The sequence below is a fragment of the Bubalus bubalis genome, chromosome 3 (genome assembly GCF_019923935.1).
Source record: "Bubalus bubalis isolate 160015118507 breed Murrah chromosome 3, NDDB_SH_1, whole genome shotgun sequence".
Lineage (NCBI taxonomy): Eukaryota > Metazoa > Chordata > Mammalia > Artiodactyla > Bovidae > Bubalus > Bubalus bubalis.
The window spans coordinates 6,715,981-6,743,273 of record NC_059159.1 but is presented as its reverse complement, the minus strand read 5'-3'; the positions used below and the strand labels follow the sequence as shown (position 1 = coordinate 6,743,273).

Here is a 27,293-nt window from a genome sequence, read left to right as displayed (position 1 = left end):
ATGAAGGCTGTAATTAATGCCTGTCTGCTTCCCTGAAGGGTTCCTTCTGTTTGCCCAGAGAGTTATTGAGATTCAGGAAGGGAGGCTTCCATCATGTGGAAGGTTTACAGGACTAAGAGGAGGAACGATTTAATAAGGCAATAATAATGGTGCTAAATAATTCACGGGCCCATGGCAGCAGCCGGCACTCCCCGCGCTCCACGTCTGTTTTGCGGATGGGCGGGGGGGCGTGCTGGATAGACCTTGCACAGCCTCCAACAGCCCCACTGGAGGACCCACCTGAGGGGCTCCCCCACTGACCCTCAGTCTTGGACCTGCCCCCAGGTCTGTGCTGAGCCTCTAGGACCCTTTCCTCAACCTCCTCCTTCTGCAACGTTGGTCAGAGATCCAGATGGGTCCTCACACTCACCAACTTTTTTTTTGCTAATTCTATCAATCATAGTTTGTTGAGATGCTAAGAGGCTAACAGGCCTCCAGTTTTCTGGGGGCCCTGCGGAGTCCTCTGCCTGCCCCCAAGGCTGGGGAATGGGGGGGCGGTGCGGCTGGGAAAACCTGCCACCCAGGTCCCACTGGACCTCGGGGGAGATACAGTTCTCTGAGAAGACAGACTCCTGGCTGGAGCTGACAGTCAGACTGTTCCAGAAACAGAGGAAAATGAGTGTCTCCCGGGGCTGGACCACAGGACTACCCTGGGGGCAGGTCTAGAGGGTGGGGCTAGGAAGGCGGAACCAGTCCTGGGGGTTAGCCGAATTCAGAGCTGAACAGCACAGCCTCGGCAGAGCTGCAGGATGGCTGGCAGGATGCGGACAATTAAGGGGCCGGCCCCCTGCCTCTCTGGCGGCTCTGCCTCACACTCTCCCTCAGCCAGGCGGCCACGTGTCGAGCTGTGTGTCACCTAACGCCCCTAAATCTGTGTCAGGGCTGAGGAGCACCAACAGGAATCGGAGAGTCTTAACAGACGCTGCACACTCAAGAGGGAACCAGTTCTGAGTCCTGCCTGCAAACCAGGCAGAGACAGATACCCACCTCTGGTTTATTACCCGAGACTCATGGGGCGTGTCACTCAGCTCCACCCCTCTCCAACCCCCAACCTATCCGCAACGGCACAAAGCAATCAAGACTGACGGAGCCTGGAGATTCATCTTCCCTTGTCTACAGGGAGCAGGGGAGACGGGGAGCAAGCGGGGCTGATCCCTCCTCGTGTGGGAGGCTGCCCGTAATCAGGGTCTCCATAAGACAGCTCAGTCCCACCTGCCCAGCCAGGAACCCTGGGATCCACTCACATGCTCGTGGGTTGGGAGGGTGGAAGGTCAAAACAGGAAAAGCTTCCAGAAAACCAGCCCGGGGCCTCTTAACGGGGCTTTGCTGAGGGTGCCCTGAAACCCTGAGCTAAGTTTATGAGCGTTCGTCACCCTGGAGCTGGCACCGACCTGAATGCCAACTCCAGACCACATGCGACAGAGGCCTGGTGGCCTGGACACCCTGAGGCTGGCGCTGTAGTGACATGATCTTCCGACCAGGACCAGGAGCCCGGGAACCAGCCGGGGTGTGGAGCTGTGTGGACGCTCCTCTCTGGGGAGAGCTCCAGCCGAGAGTGAAGGCGGCTCACAGGCCCGGGTGCCCCCCGCCGGCCACTCACCAGGTAGATGCGGTAGGCGTCCACGCGGCGCAGGGGCCCCCAGCACGGGTCCGTGTCATTGTACTTGGTGTCGGACTCCACGCCGCACGAGTCGTTGCCTAGGGCGCTGCTGATGGAGAGAACAGTGGTTCAGTGTGGGCCTCCCTGCTTGGCCGGAAGCTGATAGAACCTGCCTTTGTCAACTGCGGGTACTCGCCGACCCCCATGTCCTGCCCCGCACTGCAGCTTTGGGTCCCACGATCTGACCCTGCAGGCTTTCCCGTTTCTGGGGGCAGGCACCGTCCCCTAATTCCGCTGCACTGTTTCTCGGCCACTCGGGAGTCCCCGGTGGGAAGCCCCGTCCCCTTCCCAACGGGGCTGGGGAGGTACAGTGTCTCCGCAGGCCAGGACGCACGGCTGGCCGGGGCACATGCAGAGAAGGGCCTCGGACACCGACCTGCTGGGGAAGCTGATGGAGTTGCTCAGTGCTGGGCTTCCACCCCGAGAAAACACCGTCCTGACTGCCCGAGGGAGCCCACCTGGCTGCAGCTGGTGGAGCGGGAACACTCACCAGGTCACCTGCATGAGGGAGAAGGGCACGGCTGCGGCGTAGATGGCCAGGTCCCCGTACAGGTAGATGATGATGCAGAAGTAGAACAGATTGACCCCCACTGGAAGCAACAGAGCCGTCGGTCAGGGAGCCAGTCGCCTGCCTGCTTTTCTCATGACGGCGGCTTGCTCTCCGAGCGGCGTGGGGAAGGCCTCCCCCGAGCCCTGCCTCTCATTCCGGCTGCCTACACCGTGATGCTGGCGGGGGACGCGTCTGCTCGTGACTGTCGCCTGAGGGTTGGGGGGGCCAGGCTGGATCAGAGGTTCTGAACCCAGACTGGCTGCAGAGCAAGCGTGGGAAACACACCAGCCGCGGAGGAGCCGGAGGCGTCTGCGCTCGGGACAGGCTGCCCGGTGAGGGCGGGCGGGGAGGAGGGGGGATGGCCCGAGGCAGGGGCCTGAACCCCAGGGCAGGCCTGGGCCGGGGCACCTTTGCAGCCACATGCAGGGTTCCAAGAGAGAAGACTGAGGGACTGAAAAGCAAGAAGATAACAGGGAGCGGCCCAGCTCCAGAAGGTGAAAGTCACTCAGTCGTGTCCGACTCTTTGTGACCCCGTGGACATTACAGTCCATGGGATTCTCTAGGCTGGAATACTGGAGTGGGTAGCCATTCGCTTCTCCAGGGGATGTTCCCAACCCAGGGATCGAACCCAGGTCTCCCGCATTGCAGGCAGATTCTTTACCAGCTGAGCCACCAGGGAAGCCCGGAAACTGAAAACAAGAGAGTAAAAAGCCCTGGATTCCCAAACACTGAGTGCCTCTTCCTGAATGTGGCCCATCACCAAGCACCCATGGGCAAGGCTGGCCTGGTGTGCTCGGGGCAGGGAGTGGCTCACGTTCCTTCTTACTAGAATCACCTGTGTGGAGCATGCTGACGAGGAGGGTCCCTCTGCAGAGGCCAACCTTGGCTCTCTCCCCCAAGGAGGGGCCTGGACTAGGACCCGGGAGCTTGGCTCTGGTCATGATCTTGCAGCCTCATTTCCCGACCCTGGCAAGTCCCTGAGCGCCTCTAATCCTGTCCAGTGAGAAGAATTCAGCCTGGGCTAAATTCCACACATGATTCTGGGTATAAGGACCAGGTGTAAAAGTGCTTTAAAAAAGCATCTGGGCCCTACAACCTCAGGGTTACGGCCCCAGAGAGCCAGCCTCAAACTCCTATTCAAACTGATGGCTTGTTTTCGGTGTCACTGATCTCAAGCTGCTGGTGTCGCTGAGAACAGAAAGAAAAATGAAGTGACAGTTCCCTTCTAATCCTGCTGGCTCCAAAGAGCCTCTGGGTCCCCAGGGGTGGTGGGAGGGGAAAGTCAGGGACAAGTTCCTCCTGGGCTATTTGAGATTATCTCTGCTCCTAGGAGTCTAGGGGGGAAAAGACTCAGAAGACACTGTTCTTGGAGGAACCCTGGAGGGCTTCAGAGAGTGCCAACGGCCAAGCTCGGCGGCCCCTGGGGGGGTCACCACTGCTCACCCCCGGCTCTGAGTCCGGCTCCCCCTCAAGTCCTGCGGGGGGTGGGGGTCACTGCCCCTCCCCGCTCCCAGCCTTTCCTCCGCCCGCACTGCACTCCTGTCAGCTGTTTATAAACTGCCACTGGCCCTTCCTGATCAATAAATTTCATTACCAGACACAAGGTGGGAGGACCCATGCACTTCCTTGAAGACCGCAGTGGCCAGGTCTGGCATTTCTAACTCCAGGACTGAGTCTGGACCCCCAGGGAGCCTTGTGTGGAGGGTGGCAGCCCTTCCAAAGGTAACCGGATGATCGGTGAATTAGGATTGAGTTGAGCAGTGATTCCAGTTCGGAGAAGGGGACGGCGACTGTGCCCCCACCTCCTGCTGGGGACATTTGGCAAAGTCTGAGGACATTTTTGATTGTCAGAACTGGGCAAGTGCTACTGACAACTAGTGGGGACAAGTCAAGGGTGCTACTCAACGTCCCACAACACGCAGGGCAGGCCACACAGTGAAAAAGGGCCGAGCTGGAGAAACCCTGGAGCAGACGAGGGGAGGGTGTCCTGTACGTCTGAGCTGCTCTCGAATGAGTATGTTCATTTTCTATCAGTTTCGGGTAACCTAGAAGTTTAGGCTGCGGGGCACACATATGCAACGATATAAAAAAACCTGAAACTGCAAGTTCCTAGAATTCTTATAAAGAAATCAGAGCGGACCGTAAACCACGAAGGTTAGGAAGGAGGTTTAAGAGGTGTATGCCCTCGCTTCGATGCGCATTCTGTTTCAGAAGCTTGCGTTTGGCGGGAGGCTGTGCAGTGGCAGTCTCTTATAATGAGACAGGGAGAGAAAAGCGGGGCAAAAGCAGAGCACAGAGGGCCCAGACACAGCCAGTCTCGTTCTGATGAGTTCCGAGAGTTCTTGCTGAGGCTGGTCCGGTGGGGAAGGGCGGAGGCAGGCTCTGGGGTGACCTTGATCACCATCGCCCGTCACATCCCACCACGGTGATAAGTGGATGCTTGATGTCCTAAGAAACAGCCAAGAAGATTCTAGTTTCCACAGTCCCTGTCTCGGCTCCAGCTCAGCGCAGCCACATTCAAGACCGGAAAGAGCCGGTGGAGACGCTCCCCTCTGCACAGAGTGGGGCTTGGACAAATGGGCAGAAAAATCTCCCAAGGTAACTGCAAGGTCAAGCATTTCCTGAGATGTGTCCGACTCTCTGTGAAGGTTCGGGCATTACAAAAACTAAACCCTTTAACAGATCACCTCCCAGAAGAACAAGATTTGGAATGGAGGCCTAAGATGTTGTTGCCGGAACAACCAACACGGACGGCAGCATCTGAGCTGGCCGCTGTCCTTGCAATCCCAGATCCCACTGGGCAGCAGGTGGAGCACGCCGGGAGGTCACGATCAGCCTGCAGAGTCCAGACGGCGGCCCCGAGCACAGGCTCCTGGCGCCCTCTGCTGGCCACTGTGAAGGCACCCTCCCCGCACGCAGCCACACACCACCCTGCCGTCACTGCAGCGGGGTGCTCTGGGCTGTCCTAGACACAACAGTCCAGAAGAAAAGAGACAAGGCACAGGCAATCAAGAAAGAGGCAGAGAACCACCAGCTGCCTCCACTGGAAAGCTGTTTGGGACCCAAACTCTATGAGCCATAGTTGGTAGTGAAAGTGAAAGACGCTCAGTCGTGTCCGACTCTTTGTGACCCCATGGACTATACAGTCCATGGAATTCTCCAGGCCAGAATACTGGAGTGGGTAGCCTATCCCTTCTCCAGGGGATCTTCCTGACCCAGGAATTGAACCGGGGTCTCCTGCATTACACGTGAATTCTTTACCAGCTGAGCCACAAGGGAAGCCCCCCTAGTTGCTAAGTTGTTTTTAGTGTCTGACTCTTTGCAACCCCATGGACTGTAGCCCACCAGGCTCCTCTGTCCATGGGATTCTCCAAGCAAGAATACTGGAGGGGGTTGCCACTTCCTTCTCCGGAGGATCTTCCCGACCCAAGGATTGATTCCATGTTTCCTGCATTGGCAGGCGGATCCTTTACCACTAGCTGCTTTTTTATTCCTGATACACTGAACAGGGAGGGAACCAAGAGAACACCTTGAAGGGCTTCAGGCCTCCCAGCAAGGTGGCTTCTCAGGCCAAGAATCTGTTCCTCTCTCTCCTGTGCCCCGTCACCAGGCGAGGTGGAACCCCCGACCCGGGTGCCCTGGCCTGCGGGAAGGCACCAGCTTTCTCCGCCCGCTCCCCACGTGGAGAAAGCACCCCCACCTTTATTGAAGAACATGGAGGCCATCTGTCCCATCTCCACCCGGTCTGTGATCTCGAAAAGGTTTGATCCGCGTCTCTCTGTGGAGCCAAGAGGAAAGAGGGGGTGTTATTTTTTCCCATGAGGACAAGCTCCTAGGAGGGGTGCTGGGCTCGCTGAATCCTCCAGAATAATGAAATCCCAAGGGGCTCAAACTCTTAAGAAAACTTTTCCTTGTGTTTCCTGCTTGAAACATTTTTAAAAACACCCACAGAGGAGGCTCCCTGGTGGTCAGGACTCTGAGCTTCCATCGCAGGGGTCACAGGTTTGATCTCTGGTTGGGAAACGAAGATCCCACGTGCCTCCAAGTGTAGCCAAAAAATAAATAAATAAAGGAAAAGAGAAAACGTCTATAAAAAGGGAGCCAGGGATGCTCACTGTGGGGTGAGTGGGGAGGCGGGGGTGCCTCCCTGGCTCAGCTGGCCTCTGGGTGTGTGTCTGTCCGGTGGGCCAGGAAGGAGGGGAGTTAGAGACCCGACACGGACTCAGGCTTCCAGGGGCCGAGGTCAAGAGCCCTCCCCAAGCCGCAGACAACAGTTGGCGGCAGATCCAGTAGCGGGGATCCTGGCCCAGCTCCGCTGTATGTTCCCTGCTGCCTTCCCGGGATCAGCCCTCAGATGGGAAGTGCTCTCAGAGGGTCTCTGCAGGGAGAACCCCTGCCCCTGCCCTGAGCCCTCTCCATGAGGAAGGGGAACCCCGTGGACCAGAGGGGAGCGCAGCCCAGCCCGGAACCCCAAGACTTACGCACAGACAGGATGGGCCGCTTCTCTGCCCGCTCGTAGGTGTCCTGGGCGAGAACGTCACTGTCGGAGGCCGAGGAGGAGTCGTCGTCTTCCTCCTCCTGGGAGGGGGCGGGATGCGGAGGGTGAGGAAGACAGGAAAGAAAAGGGGACACCCAAGGGAGAGCCTGCTTGCTCTGTTCTCTCTTCCTAGAAGGTATCTGAGCAGGGAGCTTTCCGTATTTCCGGGCTGTCCCATCAGAGGGTCAGAGGTGCTCAGAGGGAGAGGTGCAGCATGGGTCCTGGGATGAAGTTTCCCAGGTCAGAGGGAGGAGGGAGCAAGGAGGGGATCCAGGGAGCACTGGGGGAGGAGGGAGCAACACCAGAGGCTGTGCATATTCTGGAAGCTGACATGGCTGCGAACTTCAACTCCTCGCTAAGGTCCAGAGCGGGTCCAGGTTCTGGAGAAGGAAATGGCAACCCCCTCCAGAATTCTTGCCTAGAGAATTCCTTGGACAGAGGAGCCTGGTGGGCTACAGTCCATGGGGTTGCAGAGTCGGACACGACTGAGTGAGTAACTTTCTTTAATGTTTCCGGGTCCCAGAGCTGCCCACAGTCAGGAGTGGAGTGCGGGGAGAGGCCTGGCCCGCTCTCGGCACTCGGTGGCCCCACCACGGAGCCCAGGGTGGCCCACACACCTGGCGGGTTTCCATCCTCTTCCAGCGGAGCTGAGCGTTGGCCGCCCCCATGGCCTCTACCACAAAGGTAGTCGTCACGAAGCTGCAGGGAAAGGCCATGGGTTAATCGCCAAAGGCAGGGAGGAGGTTGGGGGAGATACAAAATAAAAGGAAAAGTCATTGAAAACTGGACCCGACCAACCAGCCAGCCCAAAGCATTCTCTCTGCTGAGGAAGGAACCCCAAGTTCCAGGATGGGTCTGACCCCGTAAGAAGGGGTGCGTGCCTCCACGGTGCCTTATGGGCTCGCCCTGATGTCTGTTTATATTTAGAACGTATTTCAGTGCACAGGAGACCAGGGTGTGAATCAAGCTGATGGGAAGGAGAGCGTGTGACCTTGGGGGAGAGGTGACTCGGGGGCAAGGTGGTACAGCACCCCAGGAGGGGCCTGTTGGGGACAGAGGTGGGATAGATGGGGGCAGAGAGACAGCAGATGAGACTCTACACTGGGAGGAGGCGGCTGGTCCACAAGGGGGCCGCCTGGGGCTTCAGGGAAGGGCGGTGGGCAGCTCTCACTTCTCGCTGGGCAAGAGGCCAACATGCTGATGAACGGAGCACGGGTGTGGATAACTGAAAAGAGTGCTTGGCTCTGGAATCACCACCCTCCCCTTTTTACTTTGTGGCGGGGAGGGGGGGTACTTTTAATTACTTTCCTAATAATATGGCTAATATTAAAATAATTGTTATTTTAATGTTAGCTATTAAAGTAAATAAAAAAGAGTGCAATAAATCAACATATTTAATTAATAAGTTAAAACATATAAACAGAGGAAAACATGTTAATATTTTAATAGCCTAAAAATCTGGCCCAAATCAAAACAGAGATTGGGAGGTGGCATTGGACCTTTGTGAGAAGTGAGACTAGAGTGAAGAGAATCTACTTTTTTTAAGGAAACCGGAGAGACCGGGGCGACAGCAAGAATGCTCTGTGAGCAGACGTTACAGGGCAGGGCCAGGTTCCTGCTGCTAAAACCGGAGTGACCCCACCCCTGCTGAAACGGAGCGGGCGGAACATTCAGGAACATTCAGCTCCCTCTTTCTTGAAGCTGCTGGGCAGGCGGGCTTGCCGCAGGCCCCCCTGGCTCACCTCGGGTGCTGGCACCTGCCGCAGGCTGGCAGTCAGGCGGTGGGGACAGGGGTGGGGGGTGGTTGCCCAGGAGTTAACCCACACCCAGTGGGGGTGGGGCAGCCAGCCCTGAAACTCCAGCCACCGCAGCTCCTCCTAGAAAGGTTTCTCATTATCTTGCCTAAGTGACCATTTTAAGGGCTTTCCATTGCCTCTTCTTTTGGGAAGTAAAACTAAAATCCATCTTAATTAAGGCATAAAGAGGCTCTCGTGGCTGCGCTAAGCCAGCTCATGGATCATGCCGGAATATAATGGGTTGGGGGGGCGTGGTGGCCCCTGCCTGGGTGCCCCCAATAACCACTTTCCTTTCAGACGGCTGCCTGCGCTGAAGGTCCTTTGAAGGGGACAGCGGAGTCACAGGAGGACAAGGACGTCTAGGGCTCCTGGCCACAGAGCTTGCAGGACGTAATGAGCCCACAGCACCTTGAGGCTACATACAACCCCCCGAGAGGAAAACACGGGAAGAAAGGGGAAAACGGACATTTTCCCACCCTGTGCAGCCTGCTCTAGGTCTTAGTTGACTTCAGCTACTAAATTCTGTGGGGATTCCTGGGTGGCTCAGTGGTCAAGAATCCGCCTGCCAGGGCAGGAGACGTGGAGTCAATCCCTGGGTCAGGAAGAGGCCCTGGAGGAGGAAATGGCAAGCTCCTCCAGTATTCTTGCCTGGAAAATTCCACGGACAGGGAAGCCTGGCGGGCTACAGCCCATGGGGTTGCAAAAGAGCAACTAAACAAGTGACTTCTTGTTTAGTGACTAAACAAGAACAACAAAATCCCTCTCTGGCCTGGGGCCCCCGCCTGTGAGTTCCCTGGGGAGTGGCTGTAGACGCACCAGCTGCCGCATCCCGGGTGAACCACACACACCTGCTCACAGTGTGGGCGCCCCGAGGGCTGGGCCTCCTGTTTGCTGCCGGGCACAAAGCCACGTGAGATTAACACCTGAATATGATTGCACCTGCCTGCTTATCGCTGCTCAGTGAAACTACCTTAAACAAACTCTAAATTCCGAGCTGATTGCCTGGATCACCTGAAATGTTAGTTGGCATCTTTTCTGTGGCTGGGTGGGAATTTCTCAGGGAACGAACGTTGATGGTCACATTCGGAAATTATGGGCATGGCACAGGAGGAAAGCCAGCCGGGGAAGAAACACGTGAGCCCCACATGAGACATCCTGGAGCCTAACTGGAGGTCTTCACTTGTTTTTTTTTTTGTATTCTGCTAATGTCTTGCTGTGCTTCGGGGTATGTGGGATCTTAGTTCCCTGACCAGGGATGGAACCTGTTCCCCCTGCAGTGGAATCTCAGAGTCTTAACCACACTGGACTGCAAGGGAAGTCCCTGGAGGTCTTAACTTTCCAGTGATCGGGGGTGGGCAACTATTCCATCAGCGTGAACCACCCCCGCCCCAAGACCTTTGGGCCTCCCCTCCTTGCTCTGCGAACCTGTTACCAGATGTCTCTGTCAGACGATGGAGAGAGCTCAGGCTCCCCGGGGAGGTGCCCCCAGTTTCACCCCCAGCACCTCCACTCCAGGATGGCCTCTTACCTCATGAAGCCCAGGAATACCAGCAGCACCAGGCTGACTAGCCACCCGGCTGTGGCAAAGGCCTTGGGCATGGTGAGCGCACCGGTGCCCACGATGAGGTTGAACATATACACCAGTCCGACCTGGAACCGAGAGAGTCAACATCTGAGCCCAGAAATTGACAAGCCTTACCACCCCCAAGGGCTCCCAAGGGTGACCCTGGGCGATGACAAAACCCGTGGAGACCAGGAGGCCTTAGCCAGGAGGGCACGTAAGAAGGGAGGGCTCCTCTCGGGTTCCAGGGAGGCGGGATCTGCAGCTGGATGCTGGGCGACCAAAGCCCGTGGTCCACCCGTCTTTTCAGAATGCCTCTGGGGCTCGGTTTCACCCTCCTCTTTCGCGCCATCACCCCCATCACTTCATCAATGTGTATTGTTCGGAGCTGCATCTTAGATGGTAGCTCTCTGCTCAACCCCGCTCGCAGGTTTCCTGAGGATGGGCCAGCACATCTGGGGTGACCTGGCACACAGACCAACCCCCACTGCTGACCCTCCAAAAAAATCCGACTTTTCCAAGGCTACTGAGCATGCCACCCAGTCCTCCTCCACCCATCCTTGAAACTGCCCTTTGGGACGTCAACATTCATGCTGATTCCCTTTTCCCGCCCTTGATTTTTAAATTTGAGAGGAAATTCCCCAGCGGTCCAGCGGTTAGGACTCGGTGCTTCCCCTGCTGGGACTCAGGTTCAATCCCTGGTTGGGGAACTAAGATCCTCCTGCAAGCCTTGTGGCAGGGCCAAAATTTAAAAAAAAAAAAAAAAATTGAGATATAATAATTCATGTGCCATAAAATGCAGCTGTTTACAGTACACAGGTTTTTAGTATTTTCACAAGTTCTGCAGTCAGCACCACCATCTAATTCCATTTCATTGCCCCCCAAAGAAACCCCTACTCACCAGGAGCCACTCCCAACTTCCTGTCACCCCACCTCCCAGTGGAACTGCTGAGTCACTGACTTCAGGTTTGAAGCTTAACTTGAGTTCACACCAACTGGACTCCAGCTCAGCTAATTCCAATGATTCCCTTTTCAAGATCTCCACCATGAAATTCTTTTCTCTGACCCGAAGCCTCGGCTCCCACACCCCGTCCATCCTCACCCATCTGCCTCTGTGCTCCGTGTTGCCCAGTCCCCACCCTCCCTCCCCAGGCCTCCCGCTCTGTCATGGCCTCAATGACAGTCGGCTGCTTCCTGAAAGCTGGCACGGCCCCGCCAGCTCCCCACATCTTCCCTGTTCTAACCTTTCTGACCCCAGGCCTTGGAGATGAATCAGCATCCGCTTCCTCAGTTCCCTAATATGAAGCTGCTAAAGGCTCCTGGAATTTAAAAAAAAATCCTCACGATGAGGGGACTTCCCTGGTGGTCCAGTCGCTAAGACTCCTCATTCCCAAGGTAGGGGCCCAGAGTCCATTCCTGGTCAGGGAACTAGCTCCCACCTGCTGCAATTAAGGTTCAAAGACTGCAACTCAAGATTCCGAACGCCATAACTAATATCCGGTGCAGCCAAACAAACAAATAAATAATACATAGCTTTTTAAAAAATTAAAAAAGCCAATTCTAACGCTGAGTCCTCTGACAGATGAGGGTCCCTTCCACTGTGGTCGGCGGCATCAGATTTTCTTTCCTCCTCGCGGTGGACTTGCGAGCACGTCCCACGTAAAGGCTCCAAACCTCAGTCTCCAAAACCCAGACCTGGGGCTCCCGTCTCTCTCAAGTGAAGGCTGTATCTCTAGCGATGCTACAGAGGTAACGGAGACCATCCGATGCACACTCCCCAAGCCTCACTCCTCCCTTTCTCTTCTCCCTGCACTGAGCAGCTTGCAGGATCTCAGTTCCCCAAGCAGGGAGCGAAGCTGCAACTCCAGGGAATTCCCAAGCCTCGCCCCTTCTGAACTCAAAAATCGGTGCCTCCTCCCTCCCCTCCTCAACCACCGCAATGAGAAGCCTGAGCAACTAGAGTAGCCCCCGCTCCCCAAAACTGGAGAAAAGCCCACACAGCAATGAAGACCCAGCGCAGCCAAAAAGTGAGATTAAAAAAAGCAGCAGCAGCTATATTGTCTGCTTTCATTTCCCGCAGTTTGTGGTTTCCATCCCTAGAACTCTCTCGAAACTGCGTTCTTAAAAAATCACCAATGACCAACAAAAAACAAACCAAAAAGAAAAATATAATCACCGACCTCCTAACCCAATGGCTGCTAGTCTTTAACCTCTCTTACAGTTCTGACATTGGCAGTCTCTTTCTCTCTGCGTATCTCGTCCTCAGCAGCATCGCTCGAGCCTATGGCTTTAATTATCACGGGGGACAGAAGAGGACGGTGCTTCTCTTAGTGCGAACCTTTCTGCCTGCGAGTCCCCTCCACTTAAACACCCCAGAATGGCCCTAGAACTCCTTTCCCTCTGTATCTCAGTGCTGGCGATTTTATTCCTAGAAGCCTTCACAAAAGCACTTGCAAAATTCTTTGGAACCGTCCCACTTCCCTCCATCATCAGGCGAGGTGTACAGAACCGATGGAAAAACTGGACTCCAAGAGCATGAATGACTTCCGTGGGGCTGGATGAACTGAGAGTAGGCTGCTCAAGGGTGTGACTTCTTGACTAAAAGAGGATTGGCTGGGGAAGGCAGGATCGGGTGGCCCACTTAGGAGGTCGGGCTGAACACACACACATAACCACCCATAAAAGAGTCAACAAGCGCCTACCGTGTGGCACTGAGTCTGCAGTGGGTACTGCTCTCTTTATAACTCAAATGAATCACTTCTGGCCTGAACTACAACAGCAGGTTCCTAACTGATCTCCCTACACCCCACTAAACCGTGTGCTGCATTCTAAATCAGGACCCACTCTCAGATGAGCCTTAGTTGGATTTAAAAGGAAGAAGAGAAGTAGGGAGTGTCAGTCACCATCCTGGGGCTTGTGACAGGGAGGCTGGGGGGGCCAGGCAGTGGTTAGGAAGGGGGACAGGCTTCAGGGCAGGGGTTGATTGGCCGTCGGCGTGCTGGACAAACGGGAGGGCGTCCTCTACAGAGGACACAGCTCTGCCCAGGGCACCGAGCTCCTGCGTCTCCCACCCAGCCCCTCAACTCCCACCCACCACGGGACGGGGGGGAGGCGGTGCCCACTCCAATGCTGCGCCCATTACAAAGCCCGTCCCAGCCTCCCAAGTCCATCTTGCTCCCAGTCTCAGAGCCCTGGATTGAGAGCACTTCTGACGCCCTAGTCTGGGTTTTTGGTGTTGATGTGTTTCTCTTTCCTGTTACTAAGTCTGAGGCTCGCTCTGTCTCATTGCGTCTCTCTGCATTTCTCAGGGTGCCTGGCAGACGGCCTCGAGATGGGAACCCTCGGGGGCCCCGGCTCAGTTCCCTCTGCGGTGAATCTGACGGTCTTCATCCCAGTCTCACTTTGATCCCAGAGGCAGATCCCAGTCCCGTGTTAAATGTCCCAGTCTCATCTCGATCCCTAGATGGATCCCAGAAAGATCAAGAGAAGTTGAGCTGTCTTCCTCTGGCTCTCGATGGGATCACACGACCAGCACGAGGTGCTTCCCCTGCTGAGAGTCCTGGCTCAGGGAGACGTTGTGAGAATGAATGTGAAGGTGACGGCTAACCTTCTGAATTGACTTTTCAAAGATGTGAGCGTCCTCAGGCTCACTTTGACTTTGTGTGTGTTAGTCACTCAGGCATGTCTGACTTTTTGCAACCCCATGAACTGCTGTCTGCCAAGCTCCTCTGTCCATGGGATTTCCCAGGCAAGAATACTGGAGTGGGTTGCCATTTCCTACTCCAGGGGATCTTCCTGACTCACAGATCGAACCCAAGTGGATTTTTTACTGCTGCGCCAGCTGGGAAACCCCAACTTTGACTTTGGCTGGGGTTAATTTCAATCACCGGGACTTGGAGGGGAGTACCTCCAGGTATGGGCGGGTGTGGGTGCGGGTCACTGAGCTCGCCCAGGTCTGCTCATTTGCTCACTTACTCAATAGCTACTGAGACTGTCCAGTGATCCCAGCCCTGTGCTCAGAACCTGGGGGAAGACAGGGAGCAAGACAGGCAAGAGGACACAGACAAGAAAACAAACAACGGTCGCCACTTCGGAGAAGCGTTTGGAAGCAAAGAACCAGGGCTCAGTTCTTTACAAAGAATTTTCATTACAAAGAATAACGGGGCAGCATTTCCGGGAGAGGGCAGCCTCATGGTGACATTCCAGCCAGGACCTGAAGGCTGAGCGGGAGCCATCCAGGCAGAGACTGGCAGGGATGAAGGCCTAAGGTGGGAGAAGGGGAGACGTGTTCCGGGAGGTCTGAGGCCAGTGTGGCTGGAGCACGGCCAGCAAGGCTGCAGACAGACTCCCCGGCCCTGGTGCACGGGACAGGGAGTCCGATGCCACTGCAGGAGTCTACGCAGGGCACTGAGAGACCAGGCCCGGGTGAGGACCTAGTGTCTGATCTTCCAGCAGCTTCATTCCTCGCATGTCGCGCTTTTTTTTGCCACCCTGCAGCACAGTACGTGCATTTGTGCACACTGTCGTGTCTGACTCTTTGCGACCCATGGACTATAGCCTGCCAGGCTCCTCTGTCCATGGAATTTACCAGGCAAGAATACTGGAGTGGCTTGTCATTTCATTCTCCAAGGGTTCCAGACCCAGGGATTGAACTTGCGTCTCTGGCATCTCCTACACTGGCAGGTGGTTTCTGTGCCACTTCTAATTCCCCAACCAGGGATGGAACCTATGACCCCTGCAGCGGAAGCATGGAGTCTTAACCACTGGACAACCAAGGATGTCCCCTGAATATCACTTCTATAAGTCGTAATGCTTATGAAGAGCAGAACCTTATTTCTTTATGGAAAATGGCTCTGGTGATGGTTTGCATGATAGAACTTAAGAGAAGGCAAAGGGACCTAAGAGAGTGATGGTTCTCAGCCAGAAGTTTTATAGGAATGTGAATTCCCTGGTAGTCCAGTGATTCAGTTCAATTCAGTTCAGTTGCTCAGTCGTGTCTGACTCTTTTCGACCCCATGAACCGCAGCACGCCAGGCCTCCCTGTCTATCACCAACTCCCGGAGTCCACTCAAACCCGTGTCCATCAAGTCGCGATGCCATGCAACCATCTCATCCTCTGTCGTCCCCTTCTCCTCCTGCCCTCAATCTTTCCCAGCATCAGATCACTTCAAATGAGTCAGCTCTTCGCATCAGGTGGCCAAAGTAATGGAGTTTCAGCTTCAGCATCAGTCCTTCCAATGAACACCCAGGACTGATCTCCTTTAGAGTGGACTGGTTGGATCTCCTTGCAGCCCAAGGGACTCTCAAGAGTCTTCTCCAACACCACAGTTCAAAAGCATCAATTCTTCGGCACTCAGCTTTCTTCACAGTTCAACTCTCACATCCATACATGACCGCTGGAAAAACCATAGCCTTGACTAGACGGACCTCTGTTGGCAAAGTAATGTCTCTGCTTTTTAATATGCTGTCTAGGTTGGTCATAACTTTCCTTCCAAGGAGTAAGCGTCTTTTAATTTCATGGTTGCAATCACCATCTGCAGTGATTTTGGAGCCCAGAAAAATAAAGTCAGCCACTGTTTCCACTGTTTCCCCATCTATTAGCCATGAAGTGATGGGACCGGATGCCATGATCTTCGTTTTCTGAATGCTGAGCTTTAAGCCAACTTTTTCACTCTCTTCTTTCACTTTCATAAAGAGGCTCTTTAGTTCTTCTTCACTTTCTGCCATAAGGGTGGTGTCATCTTTATATCTAAGGCTATTGATATTTCTCCCAGCAATCTTGATTCCAGCTTGTGCTTCCTCCAGCCCAGCGTTTCTCATGATGTACTCTGCATATAAGTTAAATAAGCAGGGTGACAATATACAGCCTTGACGTATTCCTTTTCCTATTTGGAACCAGTCTGTTGTTGCATGTCCAGTTCTAACTATTGCTTCCTGACCTGCATACAGGTTTCTCAAGTGGCAGGTCAGGTGGTCTCGTATTCCCATCTCTTTCAGAATTTTCCACAGTGTATTGTGATCCACACAGTCAAAGGCTTTGGCATAGTCAATAAAGCAGAAATAAATGTTTTTCTGGAATTCTTTTGCTTTTTCCATGATCCAGCGGATATTGGCAATTTGATTTCTGGTTCCTCTGCCTTTTCTAAAACCAGCTTGAACAACAGGAAGTTCACGGTTCACGTATTGCTGAAGCCTGGCTTGGAGAATTTTAAGCATTACTTTACTAGCCTGTTAGATGAGTGCAATTGTGCGGTAGTTTGAGCATTCTTTGGCATTGCCTTTCTTTGGGATTGGAATGAAAACTGACCTTTTCCAGTCCCGTGGCCACTGCTGAGTTTTCCAAATTTGCTGGCATATTGAGTGCAGCACTTTCACAGCATCATCTTCCAGGATTTGAAATAGCTCAACTGGAATTCCATCACCTCCCCTAGCTTTGTTCGTAGTGATGCTTCCTAAGGCCCATTTGACTTCACATTCCAGGATGTCTGGCTCTAGGTCAGTGATCACACCATCGTGATTATCTCGGTCATGAAGATCTTTTTTGTACAGTTCTTCTGTGTATTCTTGCCACTTCTTAAAATCTTCTGCTTCTGTTAGGCCCCTACCATTTCTGTCCTTTATTGAGGCCATCTTTGCATGAAATGTTCCCTTGGTATCTCTCATTTTCTTGAAGAGATCTCTAGTCTCTTCCATTCTATTATTTTCCTCTATTTATTTGCATTGATCGCTGAGGAAGGCTTTCTTATCTCTCCTCACTATTCTTTGGAACTCTGCATTCAAATGGGTATATCTTTCCTTTTCTCCTTTGCTTTTCACTTCCCTTCTTTTCACAGCTATTTGTAAGGCCTCCCCAGACAGCCATTTTGCTTTTTTGCATTTCTTTTTCTTGGGGATGGTCTTGATTCCTATCTCCTGTACAATGTCACGAACCTCCATCCATAGTTCATCAGGCACTCTGTCTATCAGATCTAGTCCCTTAAATCTATTTCTCACTTCCACTGTATAATCATAAGGGATTTGATTTAGGTCATACCTAGGACACCACATTTCCAATGCAGGGGGCACAGGTTCAATCCCTTGTTGGAAAACTAAGATCTAGCAAGCCACGACACAGCCCTCCCTTCCCCTCTCCCCCCCAAAAACTTTCATGGGTAAATTAAGTAGTAGAAGAGGTATTTGCGAATTCAAGGATGGCTGAAGGTGTTGGGATGTAAAAGTCAAGGGTCTATTGTCAAGCAGGGTTTCTCAGAGCATTGCTGATACTTGGCGCCAGATTATTCCTTGTTGTGGGGGCTTGTTCTGTGCGTTGTCGGGGTGTTTAGCAGCATCCCTGGCCTTTAGCTACTAGACTCCAGTAGCCCCCACCTCGCCCCTGTATTGTGACAGTCATGGGGTCTCTGGACACTGCCAGATGTCCCCTGGTAGGGAAGATAGCCACTAGCTGAGAACCACTGCCGATAAATGCGTAGTGAAATAAACACACTCCCAACAGAAGCTTTAAATAGATCTCAGTGAAAAAGACCCTGTAAGACCTTGACAAAGAAGTTAATTAGTGATCGACTGTTGGCAGTTAGCAGAAATGGATAATCCCATTTGTCTCGGGATGTTGCTATTTTTCAGTCTGAGGCTAGTATTCTGGGCCTGGGGGTGGCAGACAGGGGGAACCCTATAGGAAAATGCATGGTGTCTCCACCTTCCTGGCCAGAGTTAAACCCTCTTTACTTTCTGTCAAGGGGATCAGAAAGGACTGATCTCAAGAAGCAGAACAAACAGGCAGGGAGCAAACCTGAGCTGAGCCCCAGGTCGGGTGGAAGGCAGTGGCAAGGCAGGAGGAAGCCGGTGTGTGTGTGGGGTCCCCTCTTCTGCTGGTTGATGACTGTTCTGTGGGGACAGCCTCCAGGGAGGCAAGACAGAAAGCAGACGAGTAGGGCCCTGCCGCGGTCTCAGTAGAGCGGCCCTGCAAACCGAGCTTCCTCCCATCCTCAACTCTTCCCTGTGGCCGACCCAGGGACCCGCCGCCCCCCACCATGCTCTAGGGGTTCGGTGCAGCGTTTCTGTGGTCCCACCCAAGGGTGCGCACGAGGTCGGCGTCACTGGCGTCTTTCAACGGCTTCCCCAGCGACAGTTGTCACAGGAAACAGAAGGCGGTGGAGATGGGGAAGCAACAACTCGGGTTTCAGGCAGTAAAACAAGCCCTCTTTCCTTCGAAAGCACCGTCACCCATCTTCAGCAAGACGGGCTGGCGGGGGGAGGCCTTAGCAGCTGCCTCTCTGTGGGTGGGGACCCCCTTCTTCCTCTATTTCGACCACAGGATCCCTTCAGTCCCGTGCCACTTGTGGTCCCCGTATATGGGGACACAGACAAGCCTGTTGTGAGATCACCTATGAGGGCGAGGTGCACAGGCCTAAACCATGCTCCTGTGACCCCCACTATCCTCAAGAGGGCTTGTCATCTGAGCCCCCTGCGAGGCTCATCACACACCGGTTATGCAGAAGAATGCAGGCGAAGGCAAACACCCCTGACGTCCACGAGTGGCAGGAACTCACAACAGGGCACAAAAAGGTAGGGAGCGGCTTGGGGCTGGGAACGCACCGCTCAGCGTCAGGCTCTCCCAAGGCAGGCAGCGTGGTTCCGCCTGTGCTCTGCTGAGCAGGGGAATTCAGTTGCAGAGGAAAGCAGCGCCTGCAGTCAAGTCTGTTCCGCGGTCCCTCTGGGCTCAGTGCGGAGAGGTGGGGGGTGCATCTCCAACCCTCCTGGTCTCACAGGCGATTAAGAACCATTCTCGCAGGATGGCAGTTACGGAAACCTCAGGCAGGAGGCGTGTTCTCTGCTCAAACACTGACTGCTAACTCCTGCTTACTGCCACCTCACCCTCGGTACCATCCACCTTCCCCCACCTCTCCCTTCACCAGCACGATTAGAGAACACGAGCCGCTGTTTATGGCCAATACCCAGAGGAGGCCCTTGAACGCAGACCTTGAACAGAACCCAACACAGAGGAGATGGAGGGAAAGAGTTTTAAAAAGTGGAATTTGAGGAGGCCTTTAGGTCTCACTGCCCCATTTCCTGTGGGCACACGCTGATGTGTGAAATGATTACTGAACAGCTGGAGGCCCAAGAAAAGTGGGCACATCAAAGGCTCTCCTTCCCAAGGCTCAGCTACAGAAATAACTCATTTCCTCACCTCTAAGCTTACAGATGTTGGAAGATGACACAGGAGCCCTGGTGACGTTTATAGACAGTGTGGACATGTCATTGCTGATACCCAGAGGAGGCTGTGGCTGTTACATAATTCCACAGATGAAAGGAACATGATCTGAACCATTTTAAGGTTCAAGAAGGACTAACCTGATCAATCATGAGGGGAAGGGGCTTCCCTGGTGGCTGAGGGGTAAAGAATCTGCCTGCAGATGTAGAAGACGAGGGTTTGATCCCTGATCTGGGGGAAGATCCCACATGCCCTGGAGCAGCTAAGCCAGTGACCCACAGCTACTGAGCTCTAGATCCCGGGAGCCGCAACTACTGAAGCCCGCACGTCCTAGAGCCTGCACTCCACTGCAACAAGAGAAGTCACTGCAATGAGAAGTCCAAGTACTGCAATTAGCGAGTAGCCCCTCGCTGGTCACAACTAGAGAAAAGCCCGTGTAGCAACGAAGATCCAACACAGCCAAAAAAAAAAAAAAAAAAAAATTACGAGGTGAAGAAGGGGCCCTTGGAGTCACACACGAATGGCACAGGACCTTGGTGTGAGGGTTTTTGTCAGCTCTTCTCAGAGGTGCTTCCTTATCCATCACATCACAACTCAGCAGAGACAGAGAAGCATGGATCCCCAGGGAAGTGCAAAGCAGGGCAGTTGTTTAAGGTTAGGGACTTTCAGGAAAGAGGACTTTGCTACTTAAGGCAGTGCTGCCTTTTCCTGGGATACTTAGCAGCACTGGGATACTCGGTAGCAACATGAATCAATCATTTGATTATTCCAATCCTCCAGTCCTTCAACTATTCACCCAGGCAAGAGGACTCTGTGATGGAACCATGACCAATCTTCTATAACACAAAGAAGATAAACTGAGTGTATGTGTGAGGGTATCACAGACCCACAACAGTGAGAAATCTATCATTGTAATAGTTCTAATTATAGGCTCCAGCAAACCACAACTGGAGGTCTCTGCGTGCTTTCTCTGCCTCTTATGCCATCCAAGACTATAAAAGTTGTGCAACATAAAGTTCAGCTAAGAAGTGAAGTGGTTTCAAACTGCTGAGTGAAGCAAAACCCAGAGTCAGCGGCCCCCATTCATATGAACTGACCTCACAGTTTGCAAGAGACAGCAGCCCTGAGATAAAAATACGGGGCAAGCAAGTCCATTTTGTGTTCCTGACTGCTCTCTGATCAACATGTGAAGAGTTAACAGATCTGACTCTCATCCTCTGTTCGCCGTAGCTCGCTGCTGACTTGGGTTCCCAGACCCCAGTCGTGAAAGCCGCTGGGCTCACAAGCACAGTCCACAGGAAGCAGTGTGCTTCACTAGAAGCCAAGGGCACCGATGTGGCCAAATTAGGCCCCAAAAGTGAAACTCACGTAGGGAGAATAGAGCTCCCCGGTCTCTGTGATGTCGCCTGCCATTTCCCAAAGTGAGGAAGGGTCCCTCGGCGGTCAACGTTTCTTCCTCGCTGGGGCGGCAGCTGCTGCGGCTTCCTGGAAAAAGAACAGACTTCAGCTTTCTCATGGACCTAGACAGCGGTTGGGGATACCTGCAGGGCCACCCCCTTCCCATCCTTTAATCAGACGCTTAAGGCCTCAGGGGCTTCCTGGGTGGCTCAGACAGTGAAGAATCTGCATGCAATGCAAGAGACATGGGTTCAATCCCTGGGCTGGGAAGATCCCCTGGAGAAGGGAATGGCAACCCACTCCAGGATTGTTGCCTGGAAAATCCTATGGACAGAGAAGCCTGGCAGGGTACAGTCCGTGGAGTCGTAAAGAATCGGACACAACTGAGCCACAGACACTTTATGGCCTCAACATCTGGCACCAGACAGCTGGGACAGAAGTATCTCCCTGTATGATAATGACACCTGGGTGGTCTCTTTCTACCGTTCCCTGGCTGTGCAGGGCACGTATTCATTGCTGCTCAGACTGCAAGTGATTTAAGGGTCCTCGGATGCCACTAAGTCTCACCCAGCACAAGGGTCTCATCAACACACTCTGGTTATCCCCATTCAATGCCAGCAACAGCGAGCTCACGATCGCAAGAGGGCAGCCAAATAACTGCCTCCTCCGCCTGGGGCTTGCAAGGGGCTGGGGGCTTTCCGAGCTCACCCCCCCAACCCAACTCCTTGTCCCAGAGCCCCGTCTAGGGCCTCCGCTCCACGTCCCCCAACCTGCCCTGGGGCTCTCGCTCCTCTCCTATCCTCTTCCCCATTTTCCTCCCCTCTCCTGAAGGAGCCCCGAGTCGGGCACGACCCCAGCCCACCCCAGCCTCTCGCCCCGACACCTGCAGCGAAGCCAGCTCTGGGCCACCGCGGCCGCCTCCTGCGATCCCCGGGGCTGCGACCGGCGCCAGCTGTCCCGCACCAGCGCCCGCAGCGCGCATGCGCCCGCGCAGGGAGCCCACCTTTTCCGCGCGCGCCGCGGGCGGGGCGCACGGCGCGGATTGGGCGCCTCGCGGGGGCGGGGCTGCGCTCGCGCCTCCGCGGCCACCGTCTGCGGGGCGGAAGTAGGCGGGGCTTACGGGGCTGCGACCGCCTCGGCGGCCGCCGTCTACAAAGCGGAAGTGAGCGGGGCGCGCGGCGAGGATTGGGTTCCTGGAGGGGGCGGGGCTGCGCGCGCCTCGGCGGCCGCCTTCTGCGGGGCGGAAATGGGCGGGGCGCGCGCCTACGCGCGTGAGTGAGGGCGGCCGTCGGCCCGGGGGAGGAAGCTGGGGTCGGGTGCGAGAGGTGGGCGCCTCTCCGGGCCGAGGAGCGATTGTGGATTTAGCCGTCCCGGGGACCCCAGTGGCCGTGGGGTTCGAGAAGCGTAGCCTATGGCCCCTCACAAAGGGCAGGCGATCGAGGCCTTCAGCCAGCCTCCCTCGAAAGTGGCCCGGGATGGGGCCCGGATGGCTCGCGAGAGCCCCGGGGTCGTTCTCTGGGAAAAGGGGTTGGAAACAGGTTTAAGACGCGGCAGAAAATTAACCGTATGGGGCGGCGTCTTAGGACTGGGACAAGTGATGGGAGTTTCGGTGATAAATCTTGGTGCTTGGGTGTGAGGCCTTCTGGGTGATGGGATGGAAGGGACAGCCCATGCTTGAAGGTTCCTTGAGATGCGAGTCCGGGATTGTTTAATTATCTTGCACCAGCCCGGTTCCTCTCCTTGCAAAGGGTTTGGAAAGGAAGAAGGATGGCGGCTCTCTCTCTCTTCTGATATCTTAGCCCCAGGAGGCGTTTAGCGAATTGAGAGCCCAGGCTCCCACACTAAGTGGGAGGAAACTCAGGTGCTGAAATCTTTGCCCTCCCCGCTAGCTGCAGGCTGCTACCATGAGGCTGAATCAGAACACCTTGCTGCTGGGGAAGAAGGTGGTGCTGGTCCCCTACACCTCAGAGCATGTGCCCAGGTAACCACTTCCCGGACATGGGCTGCAAGCCAGCTCTCCGAGGTGCGGCGAGGAGGGTCAGCCTGTCTTAGCCCAAATCTCAGAGGCTGTTTTTCTCTGAGGAGGAGACACATTTGTGCGAGAAGTCATTGCAGATACGAAAAAGTGAAAACTGAAGCAGAGTGCAGTGACCTCCCTGGAGGAAGTCACCAGTCCTCCTATTTCTCCCTTTCACCCCACCCCTCAGCTTCCTTTTTGACCTTTCAGCAAGGAATTCCTTTCTGTAAGCTACATGTGGGTAAGGAAGAAAAAGTATTGTCTTCTCTCCTGGTTGTAAAAGAGTGCCACACCCCTGGTGCCTGTAAATAGGCTCAGTTCTTGGAGACTGAGTGCTAACCTGTTGTAAAGCTGAGCCGCCGGGCTGTTGTGAGATCTGTTGTTCGGGACAGCCAGAAATGAGTCTCAGGGTGGGGCTCTTGTGGAGGCAGTTGGCGAATGTCTGGTAGAGGGGGCTGCTGGTGCTGTGGACATGTATTCCCGGCTTGTAGTTTTCCTTTGGGGGGGTTTCTGGTGCTCCGCCCTTGTGGAGATCTGTCCAGGCTTCTTTGCTGAGTTTGGCTTGCCATTACATCTCCTCAGGAATTTGAGGAATGTTTAGCTTCCGACTGCTTCCTTGCACTGACCCCTGAGACAGGAGAGGAGGCTGGACAGATAGGACTGGCTCCTGCTGTCTCTGGCTACTGGGCCTGCGGCCTTCTGCCATAGGAGCCATTATAACCCTTTCTTGGGTCTTATCTGGCCCTCTGTTAGCCCTAGGGGTTTGCCTCTCAAGCATCCGTTTCTTCATCTCATAAAACGTCAAGACTTAGGCTTCTGAATGGGTCCTGCTTGCTGAAGGGTGCCCCTCTGCCCCTGTAGGTACCACGAGTGGATGAAATCAGAGGAGCTGCAGCGTTTGACGGCTTCAGAGCCGCTGACCCTGGAGCAGGAGTACGCGATGCAGCGCAGCTGGCGGGAAGACGTGGACAGTGAGCAGCGGAGGAGGCCTGGGCCGGGCCGGTTGTGGGAGGGCTGATTCCAGAGGCTGTCCTGGGTTCCCTCCCTTTCCCATTCCCCTCTGGGCCCCCAGAAAGGTTGCCAAAAAAAGCACTTTGTGGAAAGCTGGGGAGGTGCCTGAAACCCTGAGACTGTGACACCCCCTGAAGCCAGACCCTGAGGGTGGGGGCTCATGCTTCTGCTCTCTTCCCCACTCACTGCACCGGGCCTGGAGGGATTTAGAGAAAGGAAAGCTTGTGGGGCTCTGGCTGTAAGTCAGGCCGCACCCCCTTGCGCCCCTTGCTGCAAGCCCAGTGCGGTCTTTGTGTCGCATCCCCTCTGAGAATGCAGTCACTGTTTGCAGAAGGCCACTGTTTCCTGCAGGAGGCCACTTTCATGCTTTGTAATCAGCGGGAGGAAGCGCCAGCTCCCCTTTTCTGCCAGACTCAGAGACAGGGCTGGTTCTCTGGCTCAGGTAGGAAGACTGGCCTCTGCCCTCCTGTGGGGAGAAGGTGACGACCCCATCCCCCGTCCTCAGAGTGTACCTTCATTGTGCTGGATGCAGAGAAGTGGCTGGCCCAGTCGGGCACCAGCGAAGAGAGCTGCATGGCGGGAGATGTGAACCTCTTCCTCACGGATCTCGGGGACCCCTCCTTGGGGGAGATCGAGGTCATGATTGCAGGTTCGTGCCACCTGGCCCTGCCTTCCTTCCCCTCTGGTTCTCAGATCCGCTGAACCTAAAGCTGCCGAAAGAGCTCGGTGCAAGGCCCTGGCCTTGGTGAGCCCAGCACCTGGCCTGGCAGACCACCACTTGGCACCCTGTTAGCCGCGCGGCTCACCCTCGGTGGTTCATTTTATTCCCATCTCATGCGTGGGTGTGAACTTAACCTTTGGCTTTAGGATCTGCAGGCTGCAGTCTGCCCCATCTTTGGGGTGGACTGGGGACCCCCCAAAATTAGTGCTCTTCCCTGGAGCATCTTCCTGTGCTGTGTGAGGAGCCCCCGTTTCTGTGTCCATCGTGGTCCTCAGCCTCTTTTTAAAGGGCTGTGTGCACGTGCTCGTGGGGCAGCACGCTGAGCTGAAGGGGTCAGTTTTGGGGTCAGGTTGCTGAGTGTTGTTGATCTGTGAGACCTTGGGCAAGTCGTTTAACTTCTCTGGGCCTCTGTCTCTTCATCTGCAGAATGGTACCTGTATTTGCAAGCTTCCTAGGGTTGTGAGTCAGGCATGCAGTGTCAGTGACTCTTGTCATTCCTCCTAGAGCCCAGCTGCAGGGGCCAGGGCCTGGGCACGGAGGCCGTCCTCATGATGATGCTTTATGGTGAGGCGGGCCGGGCAGGCGGTCCCAGGGGAAGGAGAGGGGTGGGGGTGAACCTTCAGGCCCAGGGGTGGGGGCAGGTGGGGTGGAGGGTCCTTGGAGGAGGGGCGGGGGGATTCATATTGCAGCTTACCCTCTTTGATCCCTTCCAAAGGAGTGACCAGGCTAGGTCTGACCAAGTTTGAGGCTAAAATTGGGCAAGGAAATGAACCGAGCATCCGGATGTTCCAAAAGCTTCACTTTGAGCAGGTGAGGCTGGTGCTGGTGAGAGGGTGAGGCTTGGGTCTGGGCGGGGGGCCCGGTGGTGCTTGGACCTGGGTCTGTAACTTAGCCGGCCCAGCCCTGCTCTGTCCCTGGCGCACGTAGGTGGCTGTGAGCAGTGTCTTCCAGGAGGTGACGCTCAGACTGATGATGAGTGAGCCGGAGCGGCAGTGGCTTCTAGAGCAGACTAGCCACGTGCAAGAGAAGCCCTACAGAGAGGGGGCGTCAGAGCCCTGCTGACAGTCGCTGCGTGGACAGGCATCCCCGTGTGGATGGGCGTGGAAGCCTGGAGCCCTGCTGACAGCTGCCGCGTGGACAGGCCTCCCCGTGCGGATGGGCGTGGAAGCCTGGAGCCCTGCTGACAGCTGCCGCGTGGACAGGCCTCCCCGTGCGGATGGGCGTGGAAGCCTGGAGCCCTGCTGGCTGCTGCGTGGACAGGCCTCCCTGTGCAGATGGGCATGGAAGCCTGGAGCCCTGCTGACAGCCGCCGCGTGGACAGGCCTCCCCCTGCAGATGGGCGTGGAAGCCTGGAGCCCTGCTGCAGGTCAACCTGGGGTGTGGAGCCTGGGGTGTGGGGTGCGCTGGCCCCTCTCCAAGCTGGGAATCTCCTTGTGGGGCCCTTCAGACTCTGGGCTGGACTCGGCCTTGGCCTTCCTCTGGCTGGCCGCTGTGGCTGGGCTACTCCAGGGTTAGCCTGTCCTGCCAAACCTGGACTCAGACTGGAGTGGATGGCCCGAGTCCACAGGCGGAGGAGGCAGGTAGAGGCGGCGCTGGGGACCAGCGGGGCCTATGACCCGGCAGGGCCTCCCTTTTCCCCGGAGGGGCCGCCCAGGCTCCGGCCAGGAGTGTAGTGCACTGCATGCAGCTGGCCCTTTCCTCACTGGGCCGACGGTGCGGGGCGCTTGGTGCTCAGTCGTCCTGCAGAAGCAGGAGGGTGTGACCCCGGGAGGTTTGGAAAGGAAGGAGGGAAAGTGGTGGGTGTCCTGGTCTTTGAAGCCAGTTTTGAGGGCAGGGTAAGTTAGTTCTGGACGCAGCTCCGTGTGGCTGGAGCACCCCCCGCCCCCGATGAAGCTTGGGCTTCCTGCTCAGCTGCATGGGCTGCCGGAGGAAGCGGAGGCCCCCAGGCCCCCAGGCCGTGGCCTCCTAAAGGCACCTCGCTCTCCCGGGCTCATGCCGAGGCCACGAGGGGGCGCCCGCAGCACAGACCTGAGATGGCCAGGCTGCGTGGCAACCAGCGAGCGCTTAACTGGCAGCTGGGCACCTCAGAGCCAGCGGGACAGCCTTTGACGTCTGTCTCTCATCATGCCCTGTCGTAACCCGGTGGCATGCTTTCAAAACACAATTGGAAAAAAGACATTTGAGGGCACCTGGGGTATTTTTGTGGAGAAGGAAATGGCAACCCACTCCAGTAATCATGCCTGGGAAATCCCATGGACAGAGGAGCCTGGTGGGCAGAGAGTCAGACACGACTGAGGGCGGGGCAGGCGCTCGCTGGAGGCCCCAGAGCTTTGGATGGCAGAGCCAGCACCGTGCCTGAGGACTCCTGGCTCCCAGGCCTCTCTCACCAGATAGGAGCGTGGAAAACTAGTCTAAGATACGCCTGAGGGCTTTCCTGGCGGCTCAGTGGTAAAGAATCGCCCCCCTGCCAAAGCAGGGGATGTGAGTTCCACCCCTGGTCTGGGAAGACCACACGTGGCAGAGCAGCTGAGCCCATGCATCACAGCCACTGGTCCAGGGCTCTCGAGCACGTGAGCCGCAGAACAGGTCTGTGGGCACCAGAGCCCATGCTCCGCAACAAGAGGAGCCACCGTGGTGAGAAGCCCACACCCCGCCACTGGAGAGCAGGCCCTGCTCGCCACAGCTAGAGAAAAGCCCACGCCCCTCCGCTGGAGAGCAGCCCCTGCTCGCCGCAGCTAGAGAAAAGCCCACGCCCCTCCGCTGGAGAGCAGCCCCTGCTCGCCGCAGCTAGAGAA

General features: G+C 55.5%; 2 protein-coding genes across 10 annotated transcripts in view; one reads left to right on the top strand and one right to left on the bottom strand.

Annotated features, from left to right (window-relative positions):
• The window catches only part of TMEM104 (transmembrane protein 104), a 54,513-nt gene extending 32,742 nt beyond the window's left edge, over window positions 1–21,771 (bottom strand). Inside the window, exons 1-8 of one of the 2 annotated variants that reach the window (XM_045164750.1) lie at window positions 21,633–21,771; window positions 20,720–20,832; window positions 10,111–10,232; window positions 7,404–7,485; window positions 6,731–6,827; window positions 5,950–6,027; window positions 2,190–2,289; window positions 1,640–1,748 (exon numbers count right to left, since the gene is read on the bottom strand). In XM_045164750.1, coding sequence (XP_045020685.1) covers window positions 1,640–1,748; window positions 2,190–2,289; window positions 5,950–6,027; window positions 6,731–6,827; window positions 7,404–7,485; window positions 10,111–10,232; window positions 20,720–20,764 — 633 coding nt within the window. In that variant the 5' untranslated portion in view covers window positions 20,765–20,832; window positions 21,633–21,771. Of the gene's footprint in view, window positions 1–1,639; window positions 1,749–2,189; window positions 2,290–5,949; window positions 6,028–6,730; window positions 6,828–7,403; window positions 7,486–10,110; window positions 10,233–20,719; window positions 20,837–21,632 lie in introns of both variants that reach the window. The other variant, XM_006045209.4, reaches the window with a different exon arrangement.
• A 199-nt stretch (window positions 21,772–21,970) lies between these two features.
• On the top strand, window positions 21,971–26,716 carry NAT9 (N-acetyltransferase 9 (putative)). Of its 8 annotated transcripts, none has more exons than XM_025279464.3 (7): window positions 21,971–22,020; window positions 22,639–22,730; window positions 23,628–23,737; window positions 24,283–24,426; window positions 25,003–25,062; window positions 25,214–25,308; window positions 25,579–26,716. In XM_025279464.3, the coding sequence occupies exons 2-7, from the start codon at window positions 22,654–22,656 to the stop codon at window positions 26,011–26,013; spliced, it is 921 nt and encodes a 306-aa protein (XP_025135249.3). In that variant the 5' UTR covers window positions 21,971–22,020; window positions 22,639–22,653; the 3' UTR covers window positions 26,014–26,716. The 8 variants fall into 8 exon arrangements, with proteins under 8 accessions (XP_025135249.3, XP_025135250.3, XP_025135248.3 ...); XM_025279465.3 differs by having other exon boundaries at window positions 21,979–22,074; window positions 24,310–24,426; XM_025279463.3 differs by having other exon boundaries at window positions 21,979–22,074.
• Window positions 26,717–27,293: the final 577 nt, after the last annotated feature.